General features: G+C 37.5%; 1 protein-coding gene across 1 annotated transcript in view; it reads right to left on the reverse strand.

The window, feature by feature from the left end:
* SDK1 (sidekick cell adhesion molecule 1) overlaps window positions 1-21,676 on the reverse strand; it is an 860,282-nt gene that overhangs the window by 361,459 nt on the left and 477,147 nt on the right. Inside the window, exon 5 of the mRNA XM_069486624.1 lies at window positions 14,183-14,316. Within this exon, the coding sequence (XP_069342725.1) occupies window positions 14,183-14,316 (134 nt within the window). The remainder of the gene's footprint in view (window positions 1-14,182; window positions 14,317-21,676) is intronic.

Raw genomic sequence — 21,676 nt, forward strand, 5'->3', positions numbered from 1 at the left:
AAATAGGGAACACTGCCCGCATCACAGAGGCTGATACTAGATCACAGGTCATACCCCAAATGCTTCCAGAGCCAGGTAGCTAATATAAAAGCAGCAGGCTAAGTAAGATTCAGAAATATTTCTCTCCAAAGAAGAGGTCTGCTAATGTAAATATCCAACTTACCTCAAGAACAAAGAGATAATCTCTCACTCTGAAACATCTGTCCCTCAAGTTGCTTTAAATCTACAATGTTTTAAAATTCCATGAGTAATTTCCCGTAACAAAGGACAGTGCATTCCACAGTAAAGTATCTTCCTTAGAAGGCGACATTCAATTGTACAGACTGTTCAAACTGGGACCGGGGTCCTAGTATAGTCAGATATTTTAAGAAAAGCTGGAAAAATTTCTCCTGACTTTTAAATATTGGCTCATGTATTTTTAACGTATTATGAGGGCTAAAGAAAACACAGTAAAGAAGCAAATCCAGCCCACAAATGGCTTGTTTGGACTTCTGATCTAGAGTAGTATTGGACCTCAGGAGAGAAAACACAACAAGAATAAGCAATGTGTAGTTGTTATGGATTGAGTTTTGTCTCCCTAAAATTAATACATTGAACTCCTAACCCCCATATTACTGTAGTTGGAGATAGGGCCTTTAAGGAAGCAACTAAGGTTAAATGAGGTCATAAAGGTGGGGCCCTAATCCAATAAAACCAGTGTCTTTGCAAGAAGAGACTCTAGAGATATCTAACTCTCCTCCTCCACCCCACCCCCATGCACAAAGGACAAGCCATGTGAGGACTAGTGAGAAAGTGGCTCGCTGAGAGCCAGGAAGGAACCAGAAACCAAGGCAGCTGCCCCTCGATCCTGGACTTCCAGCTTCTAGAACTGTAAGAAAATAAATATCTGTGTTTAAGCCACCCAGTCTGTGGCATCTTGTTCTGACAGCCCAAGCTGAGCAATGCAATACTTTTGACTTAGTCATACATCTAAGGCATTTTATGTATATGTTATATATATATATATATATATATATATATATATTTATATGTAAGATTATCTGTGTTTACAAATCACATATTGAATTGCTTAGAGATGAAGAACTAATACTAATAGCTCATTTGTGAAGGAACTCGTTTTTTTTTAAGTTACAGTTTGCCACAGTGGGCTTGCAAACACGGGCACTGGTGCTATTCCACAGGGCCCAGGCAGTTTTGTGCACAGAAGGGCCCTGCTCATGAGAATGAGGCCTGTGGCTTGAAGGCTGCAATTCTACAGATTTGTTCTACTTATAACAGTCCATCTCTTGAAATTTTTTTCATACTTTCTCTATATAAGCTTATACTAATACTCACATAAATAAGAACTACTGTGAAGTTGTCCCAAGAAAGTGTTTCTTCAGCATGCAGTCTCGCGTATTTTGATCTTCCTTTACCTTTACCAACCCCATCTTTGAAAGCAGGCAAAGGATTGAAAACAGAAGTGGCAGAAACTCAGGATGTGGGAACATCACTATTCTTTTAGACATCCCAAATGAAATGGAAAGTGCTCCTTTGTCTTTTTCTTCCCCCAACATCAGCTCTGATGGCAGAAACCCATCTGCCCCAAGCATTATTTTATCATCACTGCCCATGTAACACTAGTAACACAGTAAACACTAAATACATGTTGAATAAATTAATTAGCAGATGGATTTATGAATGGACAGCCAGGCAGATAAATGAATATTCTGGAAGAAGCAGAGATTTAAGATAAGTGTTCAGGATATATAAGAGCTGAAAACATAGAAGGGTGAGATTACTTTCTAGGGAATTTAGGAGAAGAAACAACTTAGGAATAGGAAGAACAAGGAGGCAGGTTAATTAAACTTCCAAGTGAAAATGCCCAGCCACGCAGTGGACTCCATTCTCAGGGCACAGTGTCCCAAACACCAGGTTAGACAGGGCAAGGCTTATCCACTGTCGCCAGAGGCAGCATAATCAATTCAATGAGTAAGACTGAGACAAAGAGGGAGGCCAGAGACCAATAGGTCAAATGAAGTCATAAAACAGAAAAAAAGTTAGTTGATAACTGAGGAGATGCATGGGGACAGCCTTTCATCTTCGAGCACTTACCACATCAGACAAGTAAGTTCAAGAATCAGGATTTCAGAGTCAGAGTGGACTTAAAATCATTTCATCCAACTTTCCACTTAACAAAGATTGAATGCCCAGGCTGGCATTCAGGCCTGGAGATAATATTTGATCAAAGGTGATACTGAAAGTCACAAGAATGAATAAGAAGGAAAAGGGGGAAAAAAGGCAGAAAGACAAAACCCTGCATCAAAGGATTAACAATGGAGAATCCTCACATCTTGGGGTAAGGAGAACCAAAAGGAGCAATGAACACCAAAAGAAAAAGAGCTACCGGAAGAACAAGAACAAAGCCAGTGAGAAGGTACCCAGAAAGCCACAGATGAAGAGAATCAAGGAAGGGGAGAGACAAATGGCTGATGGCGCAGATGTTCATCCACCCATCAAACAAGTACTCACTGAGTCCTTACTGTCTGTCATGCACGCTTCTAGCTGCTTGTTGAAACAAGAGGCAAAACCCCCTGTCCTCGTGAAATTTAAAGACAACACACTTCATAAATGAGGACTCTTGGAATGAGGTTATATGAAATGTGGAGTCTTGCTCGGGGACACTGGTATTGGACAGCAGGGGAGTAAACAACAGGACAGTAGTTACGCAGTCCCTCGTCATAACGAGTACTGTTCTGCCTCCAATCCCCTTCTCCCAACCATCTCATTGGCGGTACGTCTCTCCATAAATGGAAGAAAAGCTTTGTCTGCTAACAAAGCTTTTCCAACCTTGGAAGCAGAATTAAAAGCTGCCTGGCCTGTGCTTCCACGACATTCCTACATAGTTCCATTTCAGTTGGCCTTCAACACATTGTATTCTTGTCATTTGTTCAGGTGTCTGCCTCTCCTAACAAAAAGTGAGCTCAGGAAAGGCAAAGACCACGTGCCTTATTCATTTAGTCTCCTCAGCATCAAGCATAATGTCTGGTAAATATCAGATGCTCAGTGTTTTCTTAATTTAATACTAGAATTGAAGTCTGAATTTTTTAAAGAGGGGGAGGAACCACACACCTTGGGACAAAAGTGAGATACAGACTATAAAAGCCAGAAGAAATCATATGCAGCACTTCCAACTGCTGCTTCTTTGCAGACCTACAAGTATGGTGTAGGGATGACTCCAGTATACAAGCTGTTTCTGTAATGATGGTAAGTCTACTATTTTATACATCTGTGGGTATTCTTCCAGGCTGAGAGGATATTCAAAATATTTAATGACCAACATGGCAGGGACACTGACCCAACAGAGACCAGTGGGGGCAAAATGGCTTAACATCATCCCTCCAGATACAAGCTTAAGAGGTAGAAATGATCCAAGGCCAGTATATGGTTCAAGTAAATACTTTTATCAAGAACATGCTCAATGCTGTACTTTTTAAAAAACGAACAAAGAAATTAAATGCTCAAAATGCTGCCTATTTACTTCATATTTCTTTATGATGGTACCATTTTTGCATATTTTTTTTCCCAAGATCATTTTCTCAATTTATAAGTTACATTTTCTGGAGTAGGCTGAGAAGTGTGAAATCACTTAAACTTTCCGAAATGTATTAATAAGCAAAGGTTACTTATGCATATGTTTTCTATACCTAAATCATTCTGACTAATGAGGATGCTTCCCAAAGTCTTAAGGATTAGAAAGGGAGAAGTCTGAATTCTGGAACATACCTGTGCTGAAAACTTTCCCAAATGAAATTCACCCTATCTGAATTAATAAAACCATAGAGTGACATCTTATTGGGGAAATAAAGTGTGCAAAGAGCAGCCCAGCATGGGACACCTCAACAAAATCCATCATCAGTAAGACAGCAAACCCACACACAACCCCAGGGACCAGCCGAATGGTCACCATTCCTGACTTATTTCTTTCCTAGCTCTAACTCCACCTTTTCCTTAAGTCCAAGTTGGGAACCAACATGGAAAAGTATTAATTCTTTCAAGAGTTTCATTAGGGTTTTGCACCTCCAGTTTTTATGTTTGTATCTTGCTCCCTAGCAGAATCTCAAAACCACCACAGCCTTCGGACTGTCCAGATGGTCACACAGGCCTATAACTAAGGTAAAACTACATAAAATAATAGCCTTTGGTATTCACCTTAAAAAGCTACACTTGCCAGATGTTCCTGGGTAAAATAACAGATTATACTGATAATCAGAGGTCACAGAGTTTCTTAGACCTTCCTGTGACCTGCTCTGCCAAATACAGAGCTATACTAAACTCTAAGAGAAGGAAGTGATTTTTGTAATAAAGAGGATATTCCTGAAGATCATAAAAGGTGAAAGAGTACAGGCAGAATAATCACCTGAAATAACAAAGAATCACAGGAAGAGACTATTGCTAAGAACTCACTAATTAGAACAAACAGAAAGAGTCTACATCTTCAGATAAATTTTGGCTCCTATTATTTCTGATATAAATTCCATTTCTTTACATCTCAGATACAAAGTGTTCTTGGAAAAGTGAGGAATCTAGCACTCTGGATTTGGCAATGTGGCTGAGAGTTGCTAAGTGGCCTTTTACTTTAACACATACTTTACCTGATTTTCTTAGGGCTTGATTTAATATTCTCAACCATATTGTAAAGATCTACAGTTTTAATTACCTGCTGTAATTGCCTTCTATAAGAGCCAAAAGAACATCATTTACAGCGATCAGTAATAAAACATTATGACTAAGTGGTAAAGGTAGAATTGAAGTATTATCAAAAGGTGACCAATTGTTAGGCTGTATACACTAAAGCAGCAGCCAGATTAAGAAGTTGTAACATGATTTTTAAAATCAAAAACAATTCTGCAATATAAATAATATCAATAAGTAAAATGGTGAAAGTCTCTTTAGGGGAAGACAGATGTGTTCAAAACTAAACCACATAATTAACTGGGTAAGGGTGTACGAGTTATTTATTCCTATGATTTGTTTCCTCATCTATGTAAGGGGGATAATATTGACCTTATGGTTTCTTGTCTTTTTAAATAATGGTGATTAAGTGGGGATTAATTTTTTAAAATGAGGTACAAATTTACATACTGGCCATATAGTAGACATTCAACAATTGGCTGTTGTTACTATTAATAGTACTATAATATGCTTTCATTAGACATTGGGCCAAATCACATCTTCCCATCTGCAAAGTTTCAAATTAAAGTTAACATAAGAGATACCATGCCTACCCTCAACATAAATACCACGTTTTTGTAGAAAATGTTGGATCCACTCTAGATGTTCCTCCAAATTAGAAAATCATATATCCTTATTTTTCTGAAAGACGAGATATGAAAAGACAATTCAGCCTAGCAAATCAGACAATTTGGATTTTGAAAACCTCAACAATTCTGAAAGAAGAGAAATTAAACAGGTGTTTCTTAATTAGCAGCTTCAGAATACTGAACTCGTTCATAAAAGGAAAAATAACATTGGGCAGGTATGAGTAGAATTATTTAGTCTAGAAAGTAACTAAAAGCTAAACAGCAGGAAATCGACCAGGAGCATCACTTATATTCAACCACTTCTGTGGTCTCATCTTGGCCAGGAACCATTACCTTGCTTGGGATTTCCACAGACAAGTTGTGTAATGGATACATGTTAGAATTTATAAAATGATAGCAAGGAAAATTCAATTTTCCATCCACCTTGTTTGTGCCCTCTAAAAACGTCTTATCTTTTCATATCAATTACCCTTACAGTGAAAGCAAAGTACTTCAACGAACGTTAACAACCAGGCTGATCAGAGCCAGGAAGATAATGCATGAGTAAGTTACAATACTGAGTCATCCTCAATATAGTGTGAGTTTTGAAATGTTATGTTTACATATTATGAGCCTACAATGAAATTATCTTAAATTCTCTGTAAGCTAAAATTCAAGCATGTGGCTGTTGGCTAAGTTTAAAAATTAAATCCCAGCCCAGAGTCAAGGGAAAAATTATTAGGATTACTTTGAGTTCCAGTCCTAAAACTGCCACAATTAAAGGACTCCTATGCTTAAATATCTGAATATAATAATTTAAACTGGTACATTTAACAAAGGGGCAGGAGGAAAGGTGGTTTGGAGGAATTATTAAAGCTGAGTTTTGTGGAGGAATTTGTAAAAATTCTGATTAGGCAAATCACTACTGAATGACAATTTGTGCCCTTAAATCTTTACACTATAACTGAGAGAAGGAAATGAATACTTATGGTCCACCTACTGAATCCAACTGGTCAGTTTTGCTTGGTTAATGAATTCTCCCAAGTACTTACCTTATTCCCTGGGCGAGGTTTACTCTGTACAAAATCTGCCACAACAGTTCAATATTAATACCTGGGAATTAGGGAGTGTAATCATGCACTTCAGTCTCATAAATCCATCGGGACAAATCATTTCTTACTTTATATCTTGTGTGGTATCTAATGCATTATTGATAACAAAATTACCTCTTTGTTATGATAAATTGTAAGTTATTGTTATGACACACCATTAGTAGGCACTGACTCCAGTTCCCCTCCCACTACACCCTCAAGCCAAACCTGTGTCCAGTGTCCACCCAAACATGCCTCACTAGGATTGCAAAAGGGTGCCAGCCTCAAAGCTGCATTTATAGGGCCAGTCTGGTGTTACCTAGACTGAACGTTCAGTGGGAGTGATTTTAACGTCAAAATAGAAGGTCGCCTTTATTTTAAACAAAACCAAGCTCCTCTCAGGTTTGAGTGTAGCAGTGCTCTTGACAGAGAACCTCCAGGACGGATGGAGGGCTCACGTGGGGGACGGCCACTCTCCCCCCTGAGCTTTGCCTTCTCCTTAGGCTTCTCTCATTTGGACACATGTTGGCACCAAGAGCCAGCCTCCAGGCTGCAGTTCCCCTTTTATAGGAGGAACAAGGGCTTCTGGGGGTCAAATAAACCTTGGCTTGAAACCTCAATTTCCCATTTACTATTCTTGTGATTTGGGTCAATAACCTAACTTCGTAAAGCCTTGGTGTCCTCAGCTTTGAAATGGAGTTGATCATTAACCCACAGTGCTACTGGGGGATTTAAGGAGGAAAATATATGTGAAAATATCCATCTGGTGCTTAAGAAATGTTAGTGCCCTTCTTCTCTCTGTGCCCTTGGAGAATCATTTAACAGTACTTTTATTTGTAAATTATCGTCAAATCTGTATATAGTTTGAAACAGTTTTTGCTCCTAAATCACCTAAAAGAATTTTGTAAAACTATATGTCTTTCCTACATTTTAAGTTGACATCTAAAATTTTTCATCATAAATTTGAAGGACTGAATAGAATATAATTTCTAGTGCATTTTAATATTTTAATATTCCAGTATATCTTAATAAAATAAAACTATTCCAGCAATTTAATATGTATTCAAATGAATCTAAATATTTGATAGAGCAGGTCTAAGGATTTGATACACATCACCCATTTTAAAAAACACATGAATAAGCTCTAATTTTTAATAATCAGAAATTTTACATCATTCCTTATTTTCTTCTTGTACTTCCATCCTACTCCTCCCACAGAGTTTTATCCTAATTTATTATATTTATTGATTCAAAGTATTTCATTGACCAGTCTATCATAAGCTCTGAAAAAATATGTATATGAATTTAAATTTTACCCAGATGTCATATGACTATGTGGTTAAAATAAAAAACAAAAAAAGCCAGGTACACTGGCTCATACCTGTAATCTTAGTACTTTGGGAGGCTGAAGTGGGAGGATTCCTTGAGGCCAGGAATTCAAAACCAGCCTGGACAATATAGTGAGACCCTGTCACTACCAAAAAGTAATCTTCTCTTGGATTGAGTTATGTTACAATTATTATTGACAGTCAATTAAAAAAACTATTATAAATTTTGATAAATAGTTTATATAAAAAACTGGAAATGTATCTTTCAATGAAATGGATAATAAAGTTTACACTAATTCTAATCTTACTTTTTTATAGATATAAATGAAATTTTGTTCATATAAAACAATAGATGAGAATGGAAGGAATTTTATCATAGAATATCTCTCAATTCTTTAATCCTCTTCTGCATTATATACCAAAAGTCATATAGTAATGTATTAGTTAGTATAGACAAGTCTTCGTTCCAGTAACAAATAAGCCCTAAAATTTCCGTGCTTACCAAACAAAGGATTTTTTCTTACTCGTATAAAGTCCAATTCTGCTGAGGTAACCTTCCAGAGCCCTTCTTCCCATGTGCTGATTCAAAAACCTGGTAGCTTCCACCTTACGGTTCCACCATCTCAATATGTGGCCTGGCCACAGTTGCTCCCAAAGGGGAAGGGAGAGTGTGAAAGTGACATACTGGGTCTTAAATGTCTGGCCTGAAGGTGACATACTTTGTTCTATTCACATGGTCCCCAGAACTGCAAAGGGGTGGAAATGTCTTTCTGTCCTGAGAATAAGTGGACTCTCACAGTTAGCAAGCAACAAAAATTATTTGTAATGAAATGTCAGCTGACAATGCATTTAGGTCCTATCTCCTTTTGTAGATAGCAAAGGATTGAAAGCATCTGATTTATAAAATGATTTATTTCCCAGTTATTAGAGTCCTTTGCTTTCTGAATTCTGCCACTAATATTTAGAATTATCCCTTTCTTTGGCACCTGGACATTTACAGCCCCAGATAATGCCCATAATTAAAGATTCAGGATGAGTAAGACATGAGCCTTCCATCTTGTACAGCAAAGAGGGGCAACTGTGAAAGCACTTTGACCTCAGGCACCTAAGACAGACCCATTTATGGAAAGAGTACATGAAAGAAGCTGGAAATAGATTCCCTGAAAATTATATATGCCTGCTTCCCCCTCAGAAATCTGTATGTACCCCAAGTGATACTCATAGACCAGTGACTGCAAGTTTGGGAGACTGGGAATCTTGGGCTATCCCAAATTTGTTCTAAAGTTGAGGGCAAATTATAATTCATGGTTTAACCTGATTCCCTAAGATTTACCAGTGATGTAATTAGGTTGAAATAAGTCACAAAAGGAAAAAGAAAGACACTTAGGGATGAGAAGAGATGGGAATATGGTGGAGAAAGCATAAGTAGGTAACAGAAATAATCCAGTGTTGCTCTGTGGGTGTAGGGAGAGAATTGTGGCCTTATTATCTCTTCAATCGTTTGTTACTGAAGTATCCATGAGAGTCACCAGATGCATTCTTACCCTAAACCTTATTCACCAGTCCATATATACATACATTTGGGGTTCAAAACAAAATATTAGAACTGCCATTTTCATTTGTTTTTTAACTGAAATCATAGGATGAAAACTAAGCGCTAATGCTATTATACAGGTCGAGTCTGTTTGTTGGAAGGCCCTGTGTCATACTTCATGTGCAAGCTATCCCAAGGCAAGATCTGAAAATGCACATTTTCAAAGAAGTGGACAGAATGCCCTCATATGTATGTTTGTTTCCAGAACTTTCCAGAAACTGCACTAGAGTTTCACCTCTGCCTAGAGAGGTGGATTTACGTCCTTGTATATTTCGTTTTAACCAAATTAACTCTCACATAGTGGATACCTGAATACAAAAGTATTTCTGGGAAGAAACCACAGATCTGAGTTACTTATCAATGGCAGCACTGACACTTGTGTTGTTAATATGAGCCACATTACCAGGAAACACAATTCTCCAGAATCAGATGTCACAAGGATTTGGCCAAAAAACTAAACATTACCAGGAAGACCAAGTAAAACACGGGTTTCCATTTACAAAGTGCATATTGTGCCATGAGACATCATCTAAAGATGGAATGAAACTTTCATGATTAGCAAGATACTTAAACTACTGTCTATTCCACCTTTATCTCTTTTGCATGAAAGTTAATGCTTACAATTTATAATCAACTAAGCATTCATATATTCAGGGTATGTGCTCAATGCTTATTTACTGATGGTGTACCTATAAAAAAGCATGAGAGACCGCAGCCTAGATTTAGTTCTGTCCATCACCAACTCAGGTGGTCAGGGGTCAGAGCACACCTTACCCTTTGTCACATACCCCACTTAGCAGGCTCAGTATATGCCTAAATGATTAAACTCATGGTTTTAATATAAAATACACTTCCTATTTATGTTTCTGAAAATTCTGTCAGCAAAGTGTCATGCAACCTATAAAGCTGTAGCTCGATTCCAAATTGCTCATTTGTGACAGGGGGACAGTACCCAGACTGGTTTTTAGTACTGTTTCAAACTGTTCTTATTGCTTTAGAAATCCAGCCCACATCAGAGTCCATTTCAAAGGCTTATGCTTGCTCCTCTCTCTCCCTTTAATGTTAAAGGAACAAGGAAAATAAGACAGAATTTTATCTGGGCACACAAAAGCCATGTTTTACAGGGCAGTCCTCTCAGATGACTGTTCTTAGACATTATTCTCAGGAATCCACTTTCAACTACCAAAACTAGGTGAGGTCTGCAGTTAAATTAGCATTATAGAGGACAAAAGAATGTTAAGTGGTCTTCAGAATTAAAAGCAAGAGTTTGTCAGCCTGAAGGAGGATCAGCTGAAATGATATCCTACCCGCAAATGTTGTTTGAAGAGGAGACATTAAAATGAAAAAGCTGAAAAAAACAGGAAGGAGAGAGGCAGTCATTTCTTTTTTAATCTAAGCTTCATCCCTAGTAGAAAATCTCATTACGCTGGACATTTTGAATATTGGATCAGAACAGATGATGTGTCTAAGGTATGTACAATGGCATTTAAACAATGATTGATTAACCACTGTACAGAATTCTTCTCATTTCCTAACTCTATGCTATTTTTTTAAAGAAGAAATTCTTATTCACATATTAATTCAGTTCGGAAGGTCTGATCCACAAAAGTTAGCTCAATGTTAAATCTCCAAAGCAAAAGCCAAAAACAGGCTGACAGGTTTATAAAGCTTGCCTGGGTTTGACCTCAGAATAGAAATGTCTACTCTCAGGCGAGCTCGGCCCATTCCTTTTCCAGTGCACACCTGAGCTGTGGGAGCCAGCTATGAAAAATTCATGCAGGATGCTTCAACAGTCCCACCTATGTCCTTAACATCTGCTGGCTTCACATCACATTAAAACTTCAAAGCGAATCCAACCCTGAGATGGCAGCAAACTTTCGTCGGGAGCAGGAGGTGGATAATTCAGAGAAGTCCTCTCCTTCCCGACAGGAATATCTGTGCAGAACACGCTGGAATTTATCTTCTTAACCACACAAAACGGGGAAGAAATGTTAAGAGATAATGATGCCATCTACTAAACATGCACAAAACAGCAGGTGGTAGCATTATGAATTTCACTTCTAACAGTCATGTTTTTTTAAAAAAAAAATTATTTGTTTTTATCTAAACCCTCTTTAGCTTTTCCTTCCTATAAGCTTCAAGCCCAGCCAAATATTTAGCAACTGAAAAGGTGGTGAGGTTTTTGAACTCTCAAGTACATGGTTGTTTGAGAAAATATATTATTTCCTCCTTCTAGCTGAGTGATAGCATATCACTTATTCACGTTTTGAAACAAATTTGCTACTAGTGGCTACTCCCCTCCAACACTGTGCTGTCCCTGCAGAAAGAAAGGTTTATTATTACCACAGGAAACAAGGGGTGGGGCTGATGACACTCCGATTTTAAATTAATTACAGTACAGTCCACCAGGAATTTAATTTCCAGCCTCCTACTATCCTGACCATGTTCACTACATAAAGGTTCCCTGCTTTATTCTCCCGACACCAAGGAAAAATTCATCTTCATTAGATGATAATTGGCTGTAATACCTTTTGATTTTTCAGAAATGCTGGCTGGCAAGTTTTTAAAATTTTTCATCAATCTTGTTTGGTGTTTTTAAAAAAGCCCACATCAGACAAAGAAAGATGTTTAAGTCTGCAGAACACGCTATGTCTTACTACCAGTATGGTCTTGAGAGTATCTAGTTCATAATAAATCTAGTGGGGTGACACATCTTTCAGTATCTCAGGGCCTCACAATGCTGAGCAGACAGACAGGTCCCAAACTGCAGTTTCCATCGCTTAGAACACTCACTGCAGTCCAGAAAGGAGCAAAATTTAAACATACAATTCTCGAGTGTTCGAAAGATTTATCAAGACTTCTGATCTTTAAAGGTTTTCAAAATAGAACTTTTAGTGAGAAAATGCATAATGGGGTGCCATTTAACATTTAGCTAAATCCAATATGTCAACAGGAAGGTTCTCCTAAGAATTAAAATAAGACAGGTTCCTCAACCTCCTTACTTCTCATGTTACCTGGTCCTGATAAAAAGCAAAGAATACATAAAGGAAAAAAAATGCAGGTTTTCTCCTAAGATTTAAATCAACCTCCTTATAGCTCACCTTTTACACATTTTACCTGCTGCCAATGAAAAGTTAAAAATATACAAGGGAACAAAATGCAAGCCAGTTAATTATAATATTTATGAGCAGCTTCCAATATATTTTTTGGTCTGGGTTGAAACTGAAATTACTGAAAAAAATTTACATATTCCAATTATCTAACACCATGGTATTACATTAGAATGGCAATTTGCAAATTCACTGTATTAGTTTTATTTTCCACTGGCCTTTATAGAGTAGGCATGTAGGAAATTACTAGGTGCAGACTACTTTAGAACTTTGCAATGAAAACTAGAATTTTTGCGAAATGATTTTTTTCCCCTCTTTTAACAGACAAAGGCCAATTTTCATTTCTGACCCAGAATTCCACCCTCCACCCCCGTAGCCTATTGTTATCCTGGTATTTATATTACAATTGAGAGCTGAATCAGATTTGCTAAACAGAATGAACGGCTCTGCTTGTAAAACTTGGAAATCACTGAAATAATCACAATCTATTTGATAATACAATTTCCATTCTTTATCACCAACAGAAAAAATTTTGATAAATCATATTAATTTCTACTATATTTCTTGATTCAGACAGTCCCTTAAATAGCAGTACATTATGCACAGGGCTTTGTGAACCCCACACCTAATCAATGTGCATGCTTTTCCAAAGCATTAAAAAGGCCTCACTAATCCTAAATCTGTACCTAGTATACGGTTGAGAGAGCAGGATTCAATTCCTCAAATTAAGGAGCTAATAGCAGGATGACAACACAGCACAGCCACTTAGGATCAATTATCAGCAATGTGGAAGGCATGTGAGAGCTCAGTTAATTCCCACAGATTCCTGCACCCAGTGTTTGATACAGCAATCCACCCAGTACATTCTACTGGGCCTAAAACAATTGTATCCCTCAAGGACCGTGTGAGACAAACACTATCATCCTATCTGATATACTTTTCAAACCATCTTAAAGAGGAAAACTATTGTTTCAAGGTGATTTTTAAAAAGATGAAATCCACTACTATCAATATACTTCACTCTTGTATGACATGATAACAATATTTCCATCTGCATGACTGTTTCCAACTGTATTTTCTCAACAACATAATAACTGCATTTCATATCATGAAGCTTCACACTGCAATCATTTGATGACATGCCCTCTGATACGCATGCTTGAATCTAGTTTAGTTCAAAGTTCTTGCTTTTGGTTATTTTCCCTTTTCTAGCATTTCAAAGGCCAAACATTTAAAACTAAAATGTCCTTAAATAAAATGTACATATAACTGTGATTTGTGTATAATCTCTTCATGATTTAGGCTTTTAGTTAAATCAGGTGGAAAAAATAACCAACTGATTATGCTTAAGTACTTCTAATTTTAATACAACTTAGTATATATATTTTCTCAAGGATTTTATTCTTAAATTAAAAGAACATAAGCTGCACCTGATGTAGTCTCGGATAAGGTTCGTGGATGCAATTCATATAAGTCAAAAGATTTTTTGTTGTTAAAAATAATATACTTTAACAGTGTACAAAAGCAAAAATATTTTTTTAATTCACAAAAATGATCTTGCATTCACAAATATCGTTTTGGTTCACATTTACGCCCATCATTTCAAAGGATGCAACGGCCCTAAAGCTCTCCAAACTACTGGCACTGGATCAATATTCAACCACAATTACCATACTAGAGATAAGATTTATTGCAAAATGTCCCACCAGACAGTGGTTATTAATTAAAGCAAGATTTTATTATTTTCAGAATTATCATTTGGGACTTCAGAACTCACTTGCTATGCTCAAATAAATGAACGGGCTTGTCTTGTTTTCTCCATTCTTCTCATTGACAGCCTGCACGTAGTAAGCCCCAGCATCACCTGCTGTCGTTGCAAGGATCACCAGTTGATTCTCCAATGTGATGGCTCTGTTTCAACGAAGCAGAGGACAATGTCAAAGCCACTCCAGGGAACTTCTTATATGTAAGGCAAAACTAATTATTAGGCCAACTATAAAGGAATGTCTAGAGTTTACGAAAAGAGCTAAAAGGACAAAACCAATACCCAGGCTGACTTTAAGACTATGACCATGGCTGAGCCTCTTCTGACCTGGCTGACACATTCCCACCAGAGCCTCTGAATGTTCCAGGTGCTCCACATCTGCACCAACTCTTTTTTTTTTTTTTTTTTGAGACAGAGTCTCGCTCTGTTGCCCAGGCTAGAGTGAGTGCCGTGGCGTCAGCCTAGCTCACAGCAACCTCAAACTCCTGGGGTTAAGCGATCCTCCTGCCTCAGCCTCCCGAGTAGCTGGGACTACAGGCATGAGCCACCATGCCCGGCTAATTTTTTCTATATATATTTTTAGTTGGCCAGATAATTTCTTTCTATTTTTAGTAGTGATGGGGTCTCGCTCTTGCTCAGGCTGGTCTCGAACTCCTGAGCTCCAGCGATCCACCCGCCTCGGCCTCCCAGAGTGTTAGGATTACAGGCGTGAGCCACCGCGCCCGGCCTTGCACCAACTCTTGACTGTGAAAAAGACAATGTTTTGGGACAAATACTTCAGAATTTGTTAAAACTCAGAGGTTCCCCTGAGAATTCATGACAAGACCAGTTAGAATAAATCCCAGTGGAGCTGTCCCTTTTCTTTCAAGGCTGTTTGATCATGCAATGGTCACAAACCTTTCAAACAGAAGTCTAGACCACCAAAACCTTGACCCAGGGCAAATGAATTTGTTGTGATTTTCTCCATCTCAGGGGAGCTGCTAGCGCCTCTAAATGTCTATTTCTACACTAGTGGGTGGAAGGAAAATTGCTGATGGGCATAGTTCTGATCCCTTGCGACGTAAATTCTCCCACAGTCATTTACTCCAGGCCATGTCCTAGGAGTGCAAACAAGTAAACAGTCTATTCTATTAGGCCCAGATTCTTCTCATATATCCCAATTCTAGTGTGAAAGGAACCTCTGAGACACAGCTGACCCACTCAACGTTGCTGTGAGCCACTGCAGAACACAGAAGACAAGTTTCTTGATCAAGGTAACAGAGCAACTTAATCCCAGAGGGCTAGATCTTCTCACATGTAGATTAATGCTCTTCCAATCATATCATATAAAGACTCTCCTTGTATTACTTATTTTAAAAGAAGAAAGATAATGAAGATACAACTTTAATAAGTACAAACAATTTTTAATTAAAATGGGTGCCTACAGCATCCTTTGCTCATGTTATAGTTCTGTATTCCTTTTGCTAGTTAAAGGTGGGGGGAGGTAGAATTTGTTTTAAAAAGTTACAAATGTGAGTAAACTACTCTCTGGCTCTTGAATTCAGCATAGAAGGTAAGATGCATTCTGAGAACCAAAATGTCATTTAATCTGTGCTCTAGTTTCCAAAACACTAGAAACATCTTGAGACTCCAGAGTGAACTGGGTTACCCACCACAATTGTGTTCCTCTACACAACAGAGAATAGTTTAGCATGTTTTTTTTAATCCCAGGTAGTTAGAGCTCTTCCAGATTCAGATAATCTGAAATCTTTATTCTGGTAACATTAGAAAACATGCAAAATGAATAACCTCTCATGAGGAATTTTAGTATAATAACCACCTTTTTCTTCCTGCCACTTTGTGGAGAGCTGTCTCAAAAACTCTTGATTTTTATACATTATATAAAATTATCTTAAGAAGTTATTGCTTGTTCAGGGTTCCCATAGGATATATTACTGTTTGAGGTCTCTATGACTAACTTACTTCATGTCTCATTTATGAAAATTTCCCTACTAGGAAGTTTTCAATTTTTAGTCCCATAAAAATATTTCAAAAGAGTTTTACTATATTTATGACTCCTTTATAGATTCTTTTATAGAACCATAGAAATTGTTCCATTTTATTTTAGTATATGTTACATTGGCACCTAAAATTAAATATGAATATTTACTACACATGAAGTTATACATTTAATAGTACAATTTAAAAACTGAATATATAACTTTTTTCTCTAACATCTGATTTTTACCATAGTAATTTCAAATATGCCTATTATTTCTCAGAATTATTCTTTTAAAATGCCCATTAATTCTCTCTATATATTTATGGCATTGTTTCAAGGGTACTGAAAGTAAAAAAGTAAAGAATAAAAATATTAAAGTTTCATCCATTATAATTTTTATTTTTAAGCTCATCTTTTTCTTTTAGTTTCTAATTTCTAAATAGGTTTAAGTCAAAATTCATTAAGAAATACTTATCTGTTGCCAAAAAAGACACCACAAAAATGCTAAGTCTTTGGAGAACATTATATAAATAAGGGTCAATTCTCTAGGAATTATTTTTTTCTCTTATCGCAATCCTTCTGAACAGAGTGTTTCTACAAAAGAAATTGGTTTTTTTTAAATGAAAACGAAATATCTAAAAACATTCATTTTAATTTTAAATTTTGATAATTGCTGTAATGCTTAAGAAGAAAAGCAATTTTTAAAAATAATGAAGTGGGTACCAAGCATCCCTTTCTCTGAGCCCTCTTCTCTCCAGACCCCAAATTTATCGTGGTACCCATGCCTCCCCCACGCACTCCAGCCTGCAACATGAGGAAGCTGGCCCTGTTCCCAGCATCAGGTTGGGTCTTGATCATTTTGTCCCACATGTTCATGGTGGTAATTTTATGATCACAAGAGGAACAACACTAGTATGAAGCTGATAATGTTGGTGGCAGAACAGAGAAAATGGAAAGTACCTGGGTCCTTGATAACCTCATAAAACCAATGAACCAACCATCCTGCAGCCTGTCCTATCTCTGGACTTCCTATTTCATGAGATAATACTCTTCATTCATGTTTAATCTTGTTTCAGTTAACATTTCTATTACTAGAAGTCAAAAACATGCTGATACAGATTCAGAGCAACATATACATAAATAGCATCCCTTTGGGATGTTAAATAAGTGTGTGTTCTGTGCAGAGAAAAAAAAACTCTATGTATGTGTCTGTATATGTGTGTAAACATAAAATATTAACATTGGTCAGTCTCTGAGCAGTAAGATCACAAGTTATTTTCCTTTGATGTCTATAATTTAAAATATTTTCCAATTTTTCTACAATAAATAACACTTTTTGTTATCAGAAGATAACAAAATGAATACAAGGGCATGTTTACTAATTATTGTAGCAAAGTTTAATACTTTTCCCATAATCTGAACTACCTGGCCTTATTATAACATAATTCCAGGTTACACATTTAAAACTTACATTGACTTTACAGGAAAATTATAGTATTCAACCAGAGAGTTTCTCCTTTAACTTTATTGAAATAAATGTATGGTTTTATGTAAAATTACTTCCTTAGTCTTCCTCTATCTTTCTACATTTAAAAATTAAACCTCCTCATTTTAACGTCTAATTCCATGGGATAGTAATAAAGAGAATAGGAAAAAAAATTAGTCCAATATTGGTGAAATGACCTATAGCTCAGAAACTAGGTTGCTGGATTCATGAGAACAAGTTAAAGGATCCCTTAGGTACGAACTATAAGCACAGGAAGAGTCTTCAAAGAGAGAAGCCAAGCTAAGGTCTTTGGCAGCTGCGACCCACCAACAAGGTGCGTGACCCACCAACAAGGTGCGTGCTGCAGTTCAGGAGAAGCTGACTGTTTACAGTGGACACTTTCCACGTGCTTCTGCCCATTTTTTACTTGGTTCTCTAACAGTTTTGTGAGGTATTGGGTAAAATAACAATTCCCTATTTCAGCAAAGATGAAACCTGAGGCAGAGAGGAGCTACCTGGCATCTTTGACTATCAGCACTGATCAAAAATACCCTTGGGGGAACGTGTCCCTAGAGGTGGGTGCCTAGACCCATCCCTTGGGGGGTAGGGGACAGAGCTGCCTTGCTGGGGTATCTACGATTGGGTTTCTGGCTCTGCTTGCCAGTGTCCAAGGGGTGTTGCCTTCCCCATGCATAAGAGATGACCTGCCTCCAGGGAGGTAACGCTGACATAGACATTCCGGAAGCACAGGATTTATGCTTGGTGAAAACAGCCCAGTGGACACCTCATAGGTGTCTGAAGACCAGGAAGGAAAAGAAAAGGTATCCATTGCTCTGACGCTATCAGAACAGAACCAAGTAGCTTCATTCACCATTTCGTCAGCAACTATTTGAGTCCCCAGGAAAGGCTGAGTGGAGGGGAAATTAACTTGAACCAGGGACACACTCTTCATGTTCCATGGAGCTTGGACTGAGTATGTTTATAAACTACAAGAAGCAACAGGAAGTACTTTAATAATTTTTCCCTAAAGAATGTTTGTGGGCCCAAAGGGAGGAGTTCCAGGATGTCGCCAAAAGTTTTCTCAGGATGTGGCTCAGCACTTGCAATGTAGCCCATCCTTTGGCTTCCACAAAAAGATAGATCATCTTTGGTTATCAATATTTTGATCTTTGACACTTTTAACACAAAATAGGATGGTAATATACACATCAATGTATACATTATGATGAAAATTCAGTAAAGCGTTGGATAAAATAAGAATTTTTCCCATGAAATATTAAAAGAATAATTTGAGCCTGTAGTTTTATCATTACAAATGTTAAAGTAACATTTGATCAATTTCAACTGACATTCAAGTACATTTAAAAAGAATCAGAGTGCAGGAAAATGTAGAACATTAGTTTGTAAACCCTCAAAAAATAAAAATATTCAAAATATTCTACATTTTAATTAAACAAGTTTTTAATTGGGTTGGTTCTAAGGCTTAGTGTTCTGAGTATAATCTGTATCTCAAGCCTCACAGTTTAACAGCACACTGAAGGCAGACAACTTAAAAATTGATGAACTTTCCTTAGTTGTATAATGATAAGAACTAAAATTGCTTCCAAGTAGTTTTGGCAATAATGAGTCCCTGGATACTCAATAAATATTATAGCACCAGAGTGACATGTTAACTTAGTCAAGAGGCAAACACTTGCCACTGACCACTTGTTCTGGATGCAAGAACACATTTTAAAAGCAAGTGAAGAAAGAATTTGAAAAACCTGTTTCTCATAATTTCAAACCAACAGAAATGACAAGTTGAGGTGTACCGATTAACAGAATGTATGAATACTCCATCCGAACAGAGCAGGAGAAGTCCTGGGTAAACAGGATTGCAGCTCAGCACTGTTGCATACAGTAAGGCAGCCTCCAAGGAGAAAGACAGCCATTAAATTTGGGAACTGTGGTTATTCAGTAAAGGATATACCACTGTGTAGGAGAAAGACCAAAACATGACCAAAGAGGGAAGATACTAGAGACAGAAAAGGACCATTTAAGCCCTCCATCAGTTTAGTTAACGCAGTGGCCTATGCCTTACAAAACATTTCAGTTTAGTCTATGTAGGGGTCCTTTTCTATGACAGGAATAGCTAATTTCCTAATGGCAAGCATATGGAAAAATACAACTAAATTTATATGAATTCACCTTCTATCCAATTTTATGTTGACTGTCAACTCTTAATTATAGAAATGAATAGAGGTAAATCGTAGGGTAGAATTTCTACAATGATAACTCCTTAACATTCTTTGATTTGAAATACATGCACATATGTTCTGCCTTTCCACAGTTATCCCCCAGTATTTAGCCACACAGCCTGACAAACAGTATGTCATCAAAAAACATGAGTTAAATGAATGAAAACAAAGAAGAAAATATTCAGGTATTCATATTCACATATTTACTCCCTTTCTGAGTTTGCAGCTACATTTTGATACCTAGAACCCAAGCAAGGAGAGGAGTAATTTAACCATTCAATAAATATTTTTGCAGTGTATATGCTGGGTGTAACACTTTCCAGGGAAGGCATGCTGGGAAATATGGTTGTTGAACACAAGGAAATATCTCAATGGAAAGAAGAGCTCCAAAGGTATAAAAAAAAAAAAATTCATATGATAACCATATGAATTTCCAAATGGGTGAAACTAGTCTGTGTATTTCATAGAATTTTAGAGGAGGAGTAGATAAGCCAAATAGGCAGCCAACCCACCACAAAACACACAGGTCTGACCACATCTATGTTCCTCGTGATAGCTTCTCAAAATGTGAAAATCTGATAGGATATCAAATTAGAAAGACAACCCAGTTCTCCAGCCTAGGAGGTATTAATAATTCAGGGTGGGATGACTGCTTCTGCAGGTGTGCTTGAGGAATCACTGCACTCCCTGCTGCTGACCCGTTCACCTCTGTGGCTCGCCTTCCACCAGAGCTCTGGCCATGGCTTCTGCAAGGCAGGGCAGCACATCTAACTTTCTCTGACCCGGGGCTTCTCTGACTGCTTCTGGAGCATGGACGCTAGGTATGTGTCCCAGTCAGCATGGCCAACAGTGGCAGAGAAGAACTTCAGTGAACTGTCATTAGAGAAGCAGAGAGGGACACCCAGTCTGGGTGAATGTTGTGAGTCTCTGAACAAAAGCCGAACAGAGAGCTGAGCTCAAGGTTCACATTTTGTCATCCAGTCCAGCTCCCCGAGTTGCCTGGTAACTGCAAATTGGATACAATCTGCCTTAAAGTTAAAATTAAAGTGGTCTACAAAGAAGACATCTCATTTTTCTACCAGAACAAGATGATCACAGCTGACAGGAAGTGACACCATAAATGTGCTGAGGATTAAGTTACTACAATACTCTGTTAATACAGAGAAGCCCTCAAAGCCATCAGACAAGTGTGACCTGGATGGAACGGGAACTGGATCTGGCCCTGATTTTGTTCCCTCAGGCTCATCACTTGGTCTTCTCATCTGTAAAATGGGAATGATAATACTTACGTCAAAAGTCCATTTGTGAAGCGCAAATCAGGAACGTGAACAAGGCAGACTCATAGCTACTCACTGAGAAATGTAGTCAACTGTCCTCTTTTGGGGGCTAAATACCAAATACTTTCTAGAGTTTTAGTTAAGAGACTTCTGTACAAATACAGCTAGGTCACTGAATTATAAGATTAAAGTCATAAAATGGCCTGAAGCCTCTACTATCTAAAACAAAGCCATCCGCTCAGGAGCCAAAGTGTAACAACTTTGCAAAGAGGCCTATGAAAAACTTATTTTTAGATACATCCTCCCAGCTGACACAAATGTTAAAACCCACTTTACAAGACTTTAATGCTGGAAAATCTCTGGCCTTTTCTCAACATGTGTTTATGTGTCATAAATAGAATTGATTCTTTTCCTTCAGGAAAGACACTGTCTACTAGGAGGAATGGAAAAGAAATTGAAGAGATTTCAGGGTAACTGTTGATGTAACTGGTGAAGGACTTATTTAATCAGGGATTTTTACACTGA

The sequence above is a fragment of the Eulemur rufifrons genome, chromosome 14, assembly GCF_041146395.1.
Source record: "Eulemur rufifrons isolate Redbay chromosome 14, OSU_ERuf_1, whole genome shotgun sequence".
NCBI classification, from domain to species: Eukaryota; Metazoa; Chordata; class Mammalia; order Primates; family Lemuridae; genus Eulemur; species Eulemur rufifrons.